This window comes from Haliaeetus leucocephalus, unplaced genomic scaffold (assembly GCF_000737465.1).
Source record: "Haliaeetus leucocephalus isolate CR32 unplaced genomic scaffold, Haliaeetus_leucocephalus-4.0 Scaffold240, whole genome shotgun sequence".
In the NCBI taxonomy this organism is placed as follows: Eukaryota; Metazoa; Chordata; class Aves; order Accipitriformes; family Accipitridae; genus Haliaeetus; species Haliaeetus leucocephalus.
This window is the reverse complement of record NW_010972676.1, coordinates 10,925,327-10,938,358: the sequence shown is the minus strand read 5'-3', so window position 1 is coordinate 10,938,358 and position 13,032 is coordinate 10,925,327. Positions and strand designations below refer to the sequence as shown.

The following is a 13,032-nucleotide window of genomic DNA, read 5'->3' as shown; positions in this document are numbered from 1 at the left end:
TGTGTTCAGTTAGCCAGTGAGTACATTGAAGTTTTGCCTTTTTGTATTCACAAAACACTTTTTCCTCCTTCCATTGGTGCAAACGACTTGAAATGAATAATATTTTTCTTGTTTGTTAGCAGCATCTCCCCCTGTTGTCCATCGACATAAAATGCAGTGTTCTGGAACATGAGAAAGGCAATACATTTCCTCCAGTTCTTTGTAAGCTGATATGAAGTAGACAGACACCTTCTGAAGTTTTGTGCATGCTGTGCTCTTTTTTTCTTCGCTGCAACAAGAAAAGCCTTTTCTTTTAACCTGGCTTCCTTTGAAGAAGTAACTCAGGAAGCTTCATGGCCTCTCAAGGTAAGTGCATCTATAGTCTGTATTTTTAGATCATGTTTACAGAAAACTACAGTCTTGTATGTTTCCAGCAATCAGCATCTGATGAAATGAGAGTTTCAGGCTAAAACCACGTCAGCCAAAGCACAGTTGTTTTGGCTTCCTTTAATTTTTCAGCATTCAAGAGGTTCCTAAGGAGACTAAAATCTATACTAGAATGTTATTTGAATAAAATATGTTATAAAACGTTAGCATCTGCATTCAATCAGTAAATTTACTGTTTGTATCTTTGTGTTTAAACCTGTAGGTACAGAATACGTGGGAAGGGTAGGTACTGAGCCAAGGGTACCACTATTTTTGCACACTTCTTTCCTATTTCACTTCGAAAATACCAAATCAGCAAATGCTTTTCACTTTCAAAACTGGCCAGAGTCCTGATAACCATGTAGGAAAAAACAAATAGCTGAAGAATAACTGAATTTAATCAGATTACTCCTACTTGGGTTCGTCTTTGTCATGTATTGTCTTTTAGCAGCAGCCGGTTGGGTACTCAGGGCTATAGGCAAACATTGCAGCAAGCTGATCTAACCAGCCTTCTAAAATAATTTTTTCTGTGCTTTCAAATACTTAAACTAAGCAGAAGGACACAAATCTGTTTTTTTCTTAACATGAATGCAACTCTATGGAGGTCACCCTGTTGTGTAGTACAGAGGCAAATGTTGGCCCAGGGAGTTTCAGCAATGTCTATTTATGTTTGCTAAATGTTTACTGCTCTTTGTTGCCCCCCAAATACTCAAGACATTCTTCATTTACAGCACTAAAAGGTATACAGCAGCAAGGAGGTATTACAGCATTGTTGTACTCCTGCAATTTACTTTTTTTTTTTTTTATTTTGCTTATCTTTAGCCATACAGAAGAGATCTGGTTTTGTATATTTTTAATGCATACTTAACAGAAGGAGCAAAATAGTAATGTTGTGTAATATGGTTTTCATAATGAAGGAACTTGATAATATACTTCTTTTAGGGACAAGTAACTCTACAAATTATGTTGGTGCAGAATGCTCACTGTATCGTACAATAACTTTTAAGTTTTCCCATACCATAAATGATATGGGAAACATCCACAAAAATAGACAGTGTCAGAGTAGCTCGGATTGTCATCAATATTTAATGTATTTACTGTCTGATTTTCGTATAGCTTAAAATTTGACAGGTAGAACTGCAATTTGTTGTCTTTTTTTCTCTTTATTATTCAAGAATAACACTAACACTCGGCCACTTCCTGACATTTCATGTAACAACAAGTTACGGCAGTAACAGAACCCTGTGAGGTAAAATGATGCAGAAGAGCATATAAAATATTTATTACCCAGTTATACATTTTTAAAACCCAGCTACAAATTCAAAGGGGTTACTACTTCTTCCTGTGGTCTCAGACTTTGAAAGAAAGCAGCGGCTGCAAAGAAAAATTAAGATCAAAATATGATTAAACGATGAATCAGGCACAGTGAGTTCAAGTAATGCTAAAGGATCTCATTTAAACCCACAACAGCAGAAGAGAGCTTCAGACTCAGAGCCAAAATTCCTTCTGGACCTCAAACCCCATCGTGTCTAAGTATTGTCACACATTAGATAAAAATGATCAGTTTGGGGACTGCTTTACCGCTGAAGCACAGGGGCTCAACTGAACACAAGGATTTGCCATTTATATGCGGAGAGCTTCAGCTTGCTCTTTCTCATTCCGGCAGAGCCAGTGTTACTGAAGGCTGTGGAAAGATGCTCGTAGTAAAACCAGTGGGAGTTTGTTGAGAATCAAATGGCTAAGGTGATCGCTGCGCTGTGGGAGACGGTGCCTGTGCGTATGAAGGGGGGTGGGCATACAGGTGCCTGTAAGAGTAAATACTCTTGTTACCTTTACAGCACTAGCCAAGGTAACCATCATTGTGTCCTGAAGGATGTGTTTGCAATAGCAAACCAGGAAACACAGCTTAATGATATCTGATCTTTTCATTAAGATAATAATGAATAATAGACTGTAAGAGGCTGTGTAGACTTTGATACCAGGGTTGTAACATCCAGCCTGGAGAACCTGAGATCCCTGAAAAGGTTATCTCTAATTTAGAGAAAATATGCGTGCCCTCAAGATGCTAGAAAGCATCTTGCTAGAAGCAAGCCCTCAGCAGTTTGGTGTACACCAGCATGCAGGGCAGCTCACGGGGAGCAGGGCTGAGCAGCTCGTGCTGAGGAGCTTGTGGCCACCCTGTGTGTGAGCCCAGACCAGCTCCAGCCCTGTCACACAGACTGAGTGCTCGCAAGCTGTCACAGCGGATTAGGCGCCCTCCAAGACCACGTCTCATGGTTTAGTTTCATCTACAGGGATTCCACTTTGTGTCCCCTAAGACTGCTTTATAAAGTGAACCAGAGCGCTCGAAGTGTGGGACCATCAGGAGATTTGTTTCAGATCCTCACTCATGATCTGAATGTGACAGGCAGAATGTGACATTTTTGTTCCAGTTTTGATCCAAGCAGCTAGCTGCTGTTTGGCCCTGTTAATTTCTGGGGGTTTGTTTTCCTTCTTTTCCTGCAGAATCTCAGGGACAAACCAACCCAATCTTTAAGGATTACCTCCCTGGTTCTTCTGACCTTCCTGAACAGAATAAGCCTGTTGAACCAACAAGTCTCTGGAAGCAAACATCACACGCTCATAACTTGCCACCTGGTCTGGAGTACCTGAGCCAGGTCCTGAATCTTTCCAAATGTTAGAATTGTTTTTTTTTTCCTCATAGACTTCTTTGATACCTTGGGGGATGGGGTGGTTTGGGTTTTTTTCCTGGGGGAGGGGCAGGTGGAGATGGAGAGGCTTTTTTGTTGTTTGATATTACTATGAAATAAGAAGCATAGGGATGACAAGCCCTTTCTTCACTGCTGCCATTCATTTTTATAGAAATCCATTTGTTGTGCATGCAGCTCTCCTTGCACCAAAGCCATGGTTTTCTTCCCTCTAGGACTTTTTCTAGGTCATAGTATTACCCCTGTCATTGTCCCCTCAGTTTCCTTCCAGCTCCTTAAGAGCTCACCCTCAGGGAAATGGCTATCAAACTCCAGCTGGCCTCAAAAAGACTAAAACAGGCAGTGTGTGAAGGAATTGTCACCTCCTTATAACCCATTCTTTGAGGAACACGAAGGTCTTCTGAGCAAACTCCTTCTGCCAAGGACAGTGCTCTCTAGGTTAGAGGTAAGGTCCTGGGGAGGCAAGCTCCCAAGGAGACAACTTGGTGAGCGTAGGCTTGGGTGGCCACACACCCCCTCCCACTCTGTGTTGGGTCATGGGGCAGGAAAGCGCTAGTGCCTGAGAGAGGGAAATGCCTGGAAAAAGAAGTGGGCAAGTTGGTCACAGGCAGGGGAGGGAAAGGGAATGCTGAAGTTTTCTCCGTCTTACTGCTTCACGTGTGGCTGTCCGTCTTGCTCTGTGAAACCTCTCAGCTCCTGGAGCTCAGACCAGTGATGGTCTGCAGCTCTGCTCCAGAAGTTTCACCTCTTCCTGCATTTTTTTACTGGGAGGGTCACTCCCTGCTACCGCTTTGACACTGACTCCAGTTTGCATTTCACATGGGGCTGGATTCTGCCACTCTCATATATGCTGAGTAACATGTCGTATACCCTGCCAGCTATGGGCAGGGACAGAATCAGGCCCCCAGTGTTGTCAGGTTGTGATTCTGGTACATACGCTTCTGCTGTGTTTGTATTTTGGTGATGCTGGGAAACTTTTAGTTCGCTCGAGGTCTGTATTTTAGATAGGAGTTTCCGGTAGTTTCGTACAGAAGCAGGAACTGAATGCATTTTATATTTGGAGCTCAGTTACCTAGATAGCTAATGAAACTGAGATGCACTTCAGAAACAATCTTTCATGTGGAGTTATGATTTTCATTTCATGGTGCCCATGCACAAAATGATATGTGTTGTCAATTACATGAGCATTTGCTCACAGACTGTGGGAGCTAGGTTTTTCAGTCTAAAAGTGATTGTAATAGTAAATATTTGGCAGGTTACATATTCAGTCTCGTGTACAAACATGAATTATGCCTCAGATTTACCTATACAATGTGGGCAAGCAAATTCTGTTACTCCATTTTATAGAAGCTTTATATCTGACATAAAGACAAAAGAGCAAGTCGCTGTCAGAACTATAACTAGAACGCAAGACCTCACTCATGCTTGTTCTCAGCCCAATAACCATGTGTCTGTGCTGCAGCCCTCGCTAATTATTCTCAATTTTCTCTGCAGTCTGAAAAGTGGAAAGCATGTGTGCAATGCTGATTATTGGCATATACCCACAGCTAGAGTTTCCGTGTGTTGCAGAACATTTTGGTGAGCGATGCTGAAGTCATACTGTTTGTGTGACTAATGAAACAAGCTCATACAGGATAGATTGGAGCAGAAAGGAGATCCAACCAGCAGGGAAAGGGCTGCCTGCAGAATGAGTGTGGGATTCACAGCTGCCAGGGTGTTCCCTTGGGATTTATCCTGATGGACTAAGAGATTTTCACATAATGAAATTCTCAAATGAAGATGTTTCTAGCAGAACTGGGTATTGTTGATGCCATTGGGAAGACTGGAATACTGTGTATCCTTCTGGTTGTGTGTATATTGGGGAAAGGTGGGTCCAAATTGAAACAGGCACAGACAAGTGTTACTGGAAGGACGTGGGGAATAGAGAACCTGTTTTAAAACAAGCCTGCAAGTGTTTCATCTTTAGACTGAAGAAACGCTACCAGAGAGGGAACCGTGACAGAGTACCTAGAGAGTAAGCAACCTGTGGGACAGACAGACATTTAATTTATAGGATTATATTACCGGAAGAAAGATTATATAGAAAATGGTTGTGAATAAATACAGGAAAACAAATAGAAATGAGGTTCTGGGATTATCTCCAGCAGGAGTGGGGAAGATAGATAGATAGATTTGAGAAAGCTGAATATATTTCTCAATAAGACCATGATGTGTTTGACTCTGAAACAAGGATCCAAATTTAGTGAATCTCAGAGAGATCCCTACAGTCTCATTCTAAACAGCAACTTAGGGACACAGCATATAGTGTTGGATGACAGGAAAAGAAAATATCTATCCTGTACATTAAGGCCAGACAGCAATATTTCACCCTGCAAATACAAACCCAGAATCAGTCAGGCTGAGGAGCGATTCACTCAGCTGTTCAAGGTGCACCAGAGAAGGGCAATAAACTGCTTCTGCCTTGGCAAATGGATACCACACTTTCTATAACTATCACAGAATTGACACTCTTTAAACAACTTCCTATGAAAAAAGTTACCCAAACCTCATTAGTATCTTCCAGATCACAGCCATAGTTTGAGGAATTGTCCAGCGTCCATCACAAAAATCGAAGGAAACTTTTACCATAGCAGGAACAGACAGATGAGACCTCAGAGAAGAATTTTCCAAGTAGCTCAACAGCATGTTGTGCCACCATTCAGGCTTAGCCAATTTTGTAAAAAGCGTCTTAGTTTAGACTTGGTTAGACCGATCACATGTAAATTTAATGCCCACAAAACTGAATACTGAGAATTAGATGTGTATAAGGAATTTTAACATTTCTGAGCTCAGGAGGACTCAGACCCTTGTGTAAACCAAAGGGCTTTAGATGCTTTCAAATGCAAGTGCAGAATTCCCTTAATCCACAAGTGCCCCAATAAAATAGCTGCCTTGCAGAAATCAGTGAAAGGCAAAACAAGCCTAACAAGTGGTACAGCCACGTTGTCTCAACACTGTTCATACACTGTTCAGAATAAATCAACACACAGACCAAAATCACTCAAAGCTTTTAACAGTTCAGGCACATTAACTTTCTTTCCCCTGTGAAAGTCTATGTGGGGCAAAGAAATCCATATTAAAATCAATTTTTAAATATTAAAGTAGCCCTACCATTTTTAACTTGTTTATTCTTTTTTCATCAGCAGAGCACTTCCCATGAGCTCCAAGAGTTCACTTCTCTCATGAAACCTAAACAACAAACAGCAAAGATTCTTGGGAGAAAATTTTTAAGTCCAAATATTTTTTATTATTTCAATTACTGGCATGCACATTTCAGAGATTAATGAAAGGGATAAAGAAGTTTCTCTTTTACTAGCTTTTCTTTGCAGCCTGAACTAGCTGCAGGAGATGACTAGAATTGACAAATGGCTGCAACAGTTTGAATACGTACCAGGCAAGATTTATCAATTGTAAAATATACAGACGCTGAAGAGCTGTGACATGCTGGTCTCAGAAGGTTGCTGTGTGCTTTCTGTCTGCAGCTGTGAGTAATGTCAATATCCTGTACCAAGCGTTTGCCCATCAGGAATTTAAGGAAAAGAGATTAGCAAAGCCTAAACTATCACATAAAACAGGCATAAAAAGTCACATAAAACTGAAAGGTAGGCTGAAATTAAGTCTTGCTGGTTTTATAATACTAGTGACTGTTCTCTAAAAAAGAATAATGTTAGAGGGATGATAAGCACAGCAAAGCTGGGTATCATGGCAAATGTTTTTTCTCCTGCATTTGTAATCAGCTCACAGGGGAAAGCAGTTTCAGCTAGCCGAGGGTTTCTCTGGGGAGCTGTTGTTTTGCTCATTCTGGCACCCTGGCATGACCGTTTGCCAGATTTAGGGTGCAGAACTCCTGGTGCGTGAGATCAGAGTGTTAAAGCTCGCGTGTGCCGTCGCTGGCATCGCCCAATTGCCTTGCTGGGCTGCTCCAGTGGGCCCCTTTGGGATGTGGCTACAGCACGTTTTGAGCTTCAGCCCAAACTCATTCCCTCCTGCACCACCATGGTGCCCAGCACTAACCTTGGCTTTGGGGAAAGGGTCTTCCACTCTGCCAAGACCAGGAGGGAGGAACAGGAATGAGAAGTGGCTCCTGCTTCTCACATACATCTTTCCATTGCTGTTGTCTTCCTCATTCCCCCAGTGAAGATTATTCTTCTTCAAACATGCAGGTGAATTACATGACCACAGCACCCAATGTCACACTCTTCAGTCATCATTTCAAAGAGATGTCTAAAGTGTGACTTGAGATAGCCCTTAGGCACCCAGCTTGTGCACCTCTGGAAGGAAAGAAATCCTAATAACAGGAACATAAACACTAAAAATAGGCAGGTAATTACTGGCAGCCCCAGACCTTTCCAACACTCACCATCTTGTTTATTTTTTTTTAAACAGCTGGACCGGATAATTATTCATCAGCAAGTGGATCTTCTTGAAGGTATGTGTGATCCTTGTTGCTCTTTGACAGTGCTGGTACACAGATGTCTCCAAAAGGCTTCCAAGTCTTGCCCCCACCTTGCTGAAGTCATTGCGAAGCCTCCTGCTGACCTTGCATCAAGGCCTGTAATGTGATGTTAGATTGGTGAAAGCCCACTTTCTTTATGCCTGTTCTGCAGCAACCCAATGAGGAGAGAAAGATTATAGTGAGCAATCTCTACACCAGTCCTAAATTCTGTCCTTCAGACACCTCCCTCTCAAAGTTATTAAAGTTTAACCATCTTTCCAATCCATGGAAAAGTTTATTGTCTTTAACAATGATTAACGTGCTGTGAGAAACAAAGCAAATAAAGAAAGGAAGGTCAGAAGGCACAAAATGAAGCATAAGAGTTTCTATTTACATCGTTCCTCAGAATTTCAAAGTACTGAACAAGTATTAAATTCTGCAAGTAAAATGTTTTTTAATGCATTTCTCTCATTCAAAATGTTTTTGGCCTGATTCTTGGATACCTCGCTGGGTGAAAGTTTTGTCACTGAAGTGGGACAGAATCATATTGTTACTTTTCACAGATGATCAAGTAAGAAAAAGCCCAAACCAAAACTCAGGATCTGAATTCTGTTTTGTAATATGTACTTTAGTGTACAGCAAATCAAAGTCTTTGAACTAAAAGTTCCTTCAAAATACAGACCTGACATTATTATTTCCTTATAATTGTGTATTTTCTTTGTGTCATTCTTTCAAAACAATTTTTTAAACAGTCTTTGTTCCATAGGTTTTTAGAATATATGCTGATACATATATACTAACATTATACTAAGGCAATGCTCTACTTGTTTTGCTTTGTTAGCCATACTTGGCACAGAGACCTCCAGCAAATACGAGATAAAAAACCATTTGGGACAAAGAGTTTACTTTGCAGTAGAAGAAAATGATTGCTTTGATCGTAACTTGTGTTCGCCTATAAGGTCTTTCACCATAAGGATTGCTGATAACATGGGCCGAGAAGTGATTACAGTGAACAGACCCTTGAGATGCAACAGCTGCTGGTTCCCCTGCTTCCTGCAAGAGGTGAGTGAATCCTAACTGCCTTTTGTCCGAGCATCTCGCTGTATGTGCACAGCATTAATGAAGCCTCGTGCAACCTCTGCGGGGATGGCAGGAAGGAATTCGCACCCACCTCTCAGCCTGGAGGACTGCGTGGAGACCTTCGTTTAGAAGTAACTATTGCTAAACGAGGCCCTTTTGTGAGTTACATTGCCAGCATGGCTCCTCCCTTCCATGGGACCTTACTTTCCTTACATCTCAAATAAAGCTTTTGTGCCTGATGATACAGAAGTCTCTCCAGTCGGGTGACACCCCAAAACACTGCTTGCCCTGACACAGACCAAGGTCTGTTAATGCTACAGATGGAGATCACCCACTGTCCTCCCGAGTGTGGAGGAGCCCCGGAGGCCATTAGTGCATGTGGGGACCACTGGGAAGCAGCTTGCCGAGGAGGCCGATGCTTCGCTTCGTGGCTCTGCCTCTTCGAGGCCATATATCTCTGGAAAATTGCAGAACTTGGAAATAAGCTGCTTTGAGTGAAAAATGCAGATCCTGTAGAGTATCAGATCTTTTCTCCTTATTTGTGACTCTCCTTTATTCAGACATCTTTCTTGTTTTATGAAAATGTTTTATAGGTTAACTCATCTACCTACTTTCTCAGTACTGCATCAGGGTTTTAAAAAAACCAGGTCCTTTGGTAGCATAGCTACTGTATAAAAAAGGTTATAGGATACTCAACTGATTACAATAACAAAAACTTTTCACAGCATATGGCTTTTATCAAATCTTAAGATCTTAGCCTCTGGTGCAGCTTTTGAGCTTCATATTGTCCACTATATTTAAAAACACCATTAGACAGCCTTGTAATATCCTGTTCACAGTTTGGTAAAATTATATATAATTATATTCAATAAATAAATATTTTGTCGTTATATAAACAATACACTATTATGGAAAAATGTACTAATATAAAATTAGTTTATAAGATTTTTTTGTTTTCTTTTGTTTGCTAGTTAGAAGTTCAGTCCCCACCAGGTACAATAGCTGGGTATGTTGTACAGAACTGGGACCCCTTTCTGCCAAAGTTTACTATACAGAATGAAAGTAAAGAAGATGTACTAAAAATAATTGGCCCGTATGCAACCTGTGGCTGTTTTGAAGATGTTGACTTTGAGGTACGTTTCCTACTGCTTTGAATAAATTTCTCACTCAAAAATCCTCTTATTCTACCCTTAAAAATATTAGGTACGTTGCTATAATTATGGAACAGAAGAACAACAATGTGCATTGGAGTTCCTGACTTGTACTCTCAGATACCTACAGAAGTTTTCTGGACAGGAGTGACAATTCCTTGAAGGAAAGAAACATGTCGCTAAGTGAAGTCCTGGTCCTCTGCAGTCCATGAGCAGTAAACCATTGATTTTGATAGGCTCAGGCTTTCATACCACATGCATTCCCCGTTACCTGACACATGGTCCCTTGCAGCCTGTGGCATTCAATCTGCTGCCTTCATTACTCTCAGACTGAGAACCATGGGCAGGATTACTGCCCAATATGTCTACATCCATTTGACAGCGTTGATCAGGAGAAAAATAATTCTGAGGAGCCATTGAGATATTTCAGGGATGAGAGGGAGAATGGGAGATGCTTAAAAAAACCCTGGGCAGAGTTTTGTGATGTGAACAAAGCACTTTGCCTTAGTTAAGGAATTGTAAAAGAGCTTCTGTGTTGATCAACTTGTTAGCCAAATCAGAAGACTTCAGGGGGTACTGCCCAAAATTTCAGTATACTCTGAGAAACATGCAGATGGCTACATAATTGAGACCATATCTGTCAGTCGTAGGGGACAGCAGTCCATAGCAATGGTACTGCTGTGACTTGGAGCATATCAGAAACACAAGACAGGAAAAAAAAAATCATTGTTGAAGAAGAGCAAAAGTGGTATAAATGTTCACAATTGCTTTCCTCCCCTTTTCTGCCAGCTCTAAAGATGCTGATGTTTCCAAACTTGAGACCCTTTCTTGTGTGCCACTCCTAAAGGCATATCTGACACTAATAGAGCATCTCAATGATAAGAATAAAAGAAGAACCTGACAACTATAGCATACTCTGTGTGGCAGGGCACAGTCATTAATTCTGTGGAGATATAATTTACTTACATTTAGGTGTATTCCTGTTTTTTATTCGTGCAGGTGAAAGCTCTCAATGAGATGTCAACGATTGGCAAAATTTCCAAGTACTGGTCTGGATTTGTAAACAATGTCTTTACCAACACCGCCAACTTTGGGATCCAGGTCCCTGTAGATCTTGATGTGAGAATCAAGGCAGTAATGATTGGTGCTTGTTTCCTCATTGTAAGTACGCAAAACCAAGAGGCAGACCTATAGAGGCGGGCAGACTGGGCCTTTACTATCAGCTGTGATCCTACAAAGGCATAAGTGGAGTAGAAAGCCAAACCTACTACCTAAAAGAGAAATTAACTGAAAACCTTTTAATTTTTATGGCTGCTTTTGGTTTTTATTTACTGAGCATCTTTAGGTTCCTAAATTTTTGTTTATTAAACTGTTTAAATAGTATCCCACCTGTAGTTCAATGTCTTGCATGGCAGGATCAAATACCAACATACAAGTCGAACTTAGCAAACTCCCCCAAATCCCTTATCCATTGTGTTTGAATGGGCGTACGAACCAGAACAACAGTTCTGTTATTTCTAACGGTAATTTCAAACCGTGAGTGTCACTTCAATAGTTCTGTCGAGTGTTGCATGTAAGACTTCAAGTCATATAAAATTTCCTAAAAAATTCCCTTGTGAAGATAATCGTAAGGTGAGAATTATATGAAAAGGAGAATACTCACTGCTAGGGGTAAGGATGAAGTTAAGAAGCATGTTTCCTAGAATTACAAATTGATATTTGCTGTGTACCTCTTTTGCCAACACTAATGGGTTAATATTAATGTGCAATGGTTTCAAAATAATCTGTGATACATCAGAGAATATAGAACAAAAGGACAAAACTATTTCAATTATTTACTGCTTTGCTTTAAAATAGCAACAATTCAGAAATTTTGCTTTTATTAGGAGAGAAATGTAGCTCCCAAAGATTTTTGGATTGTGTCCTCCAAAACTCCTGTTGCTCAGTGGCAGAGTAATAGAAAACGATTGACTAATCTAATTACTTTTTGTAACAAAAGCCTACAAGTAAGACTTTTGATAGTAATTGTTGCATTTTTGTACCTTCAATATTATTCACAGTTTGTTTATTTGTAGGACTTAATGTTCTTTGAAAATTCTTTAGATGGATTATAACAAGATGACAGAAACAATAAAATATGCAGAATGTGTTTCAGTAAGTAAAAATGAACATAAATTGATCTTCTTGCTTTGAAGACTTATACATTAGATACTTTCTAATTCTTTTTCATTTTCTTCCAGAAATCGCTTGAGCTTTGGACATGATTTTGAACTGCACAAATCCTTGTTCCTTATAGGAAAAGATAGGGAGATAGTGATGATGTTTATTAAAATATGTCTCATGTAAATAATAATTTCCCACTTACATTTTATGTGCGTTGTAGCTAAACACATACTTTTCACACAGAGCACCGTTGCTTTGGAACAGTACTATTTTCTTTCTTCTCTTTTGATGTTCCTGCATGGGAAATCATGAAAGATTAGATGAAGGCTTGCAGCGTCACTGATGAAAGGCTATGTTTAGAGAAGCCTTTGATGTTTTGCAAGTCCTGGTACCAGTTACTAACCACATGAGGGTGTGTTCTGGGGGTTTTGCTTTTTCGTAATTTTAGAAGTAATTTTCTGATTTGTTATTTAATTAATAGTAACAAACTGAGATTGAAAGTAACAAACGTCACCCAATGGGAAGTTTAAGATGTTATCTGTTTCAGTGAGTTGAAAGAAAGGAAGTTAAGTTTGCTAGTAAATTAATTTTATGGCAAAGATTTGTTTAATGAGTGGCAGCCAGAAATTAGGCTTCCAGCACTAGACTTCAGAATGTGAGCTATATTCAGAAAATCTGGTCTTCCAGTATTTTTATTGAAGGCAGGCTATAAGGTTTGAGAGGTGGTCCTCTATGTGCTAGAGGCACACAAATCACTTCACTTTGAACTACCCAGTGTTAAGGATTCTTGCTCCCATCCACTCAAGACGTTCCTTAAAAGGTTTGTTCCTCTTTATAATATCTGGTGATTGGTAACTTTTCAGTCAGACTTGCCTGAGAGCAGTCTTTAACAGAATTATTCTTTTCCTTTGGCAAGCTCAGGTATTTTCTATGATAGCATTGTGCAATAGGAGCTTTTTCTATTTCAAATAGCAGTTTTACATAGCTGTTCACTCCTGTAGTCACGCCTCATCATACTGTTCCCAAACATTCCCACCGGCAGGCTTTTACT

General features: G+C 40.2%; 1 protein-coding gene across 1 annotated transcript; it reads left to right on the top strand.

Annotated features, from left to right (window-relative positions):
- Positions 1 to 332: 332 nt before the first annotated feature.
- On the top strand, positions 333 to 11,932 carry LOC104832304 (phospholipid scramblase family member 5-like). Its single transcript, XM_010568432.1, has 7 exons — positions 333 to 345; positions 2,911 to 3,062; positions 7,539 to 7,581; positions 8,429 to 8,649; positions 9,639 to 9,800; positions 10,818 to 10,979; positions 11,894 to 11,932. The coding sequence occupies exons 1-7, from the start codon at positions 333 to 335 to the stop codon at positions 11,930 to 11,932; spliced, it is 792 nt and encodes a 263-aa protein (XP_010566734.1).
- Positions 11,933 to 13,032: the final 1,100 nt, after the last annotated feature.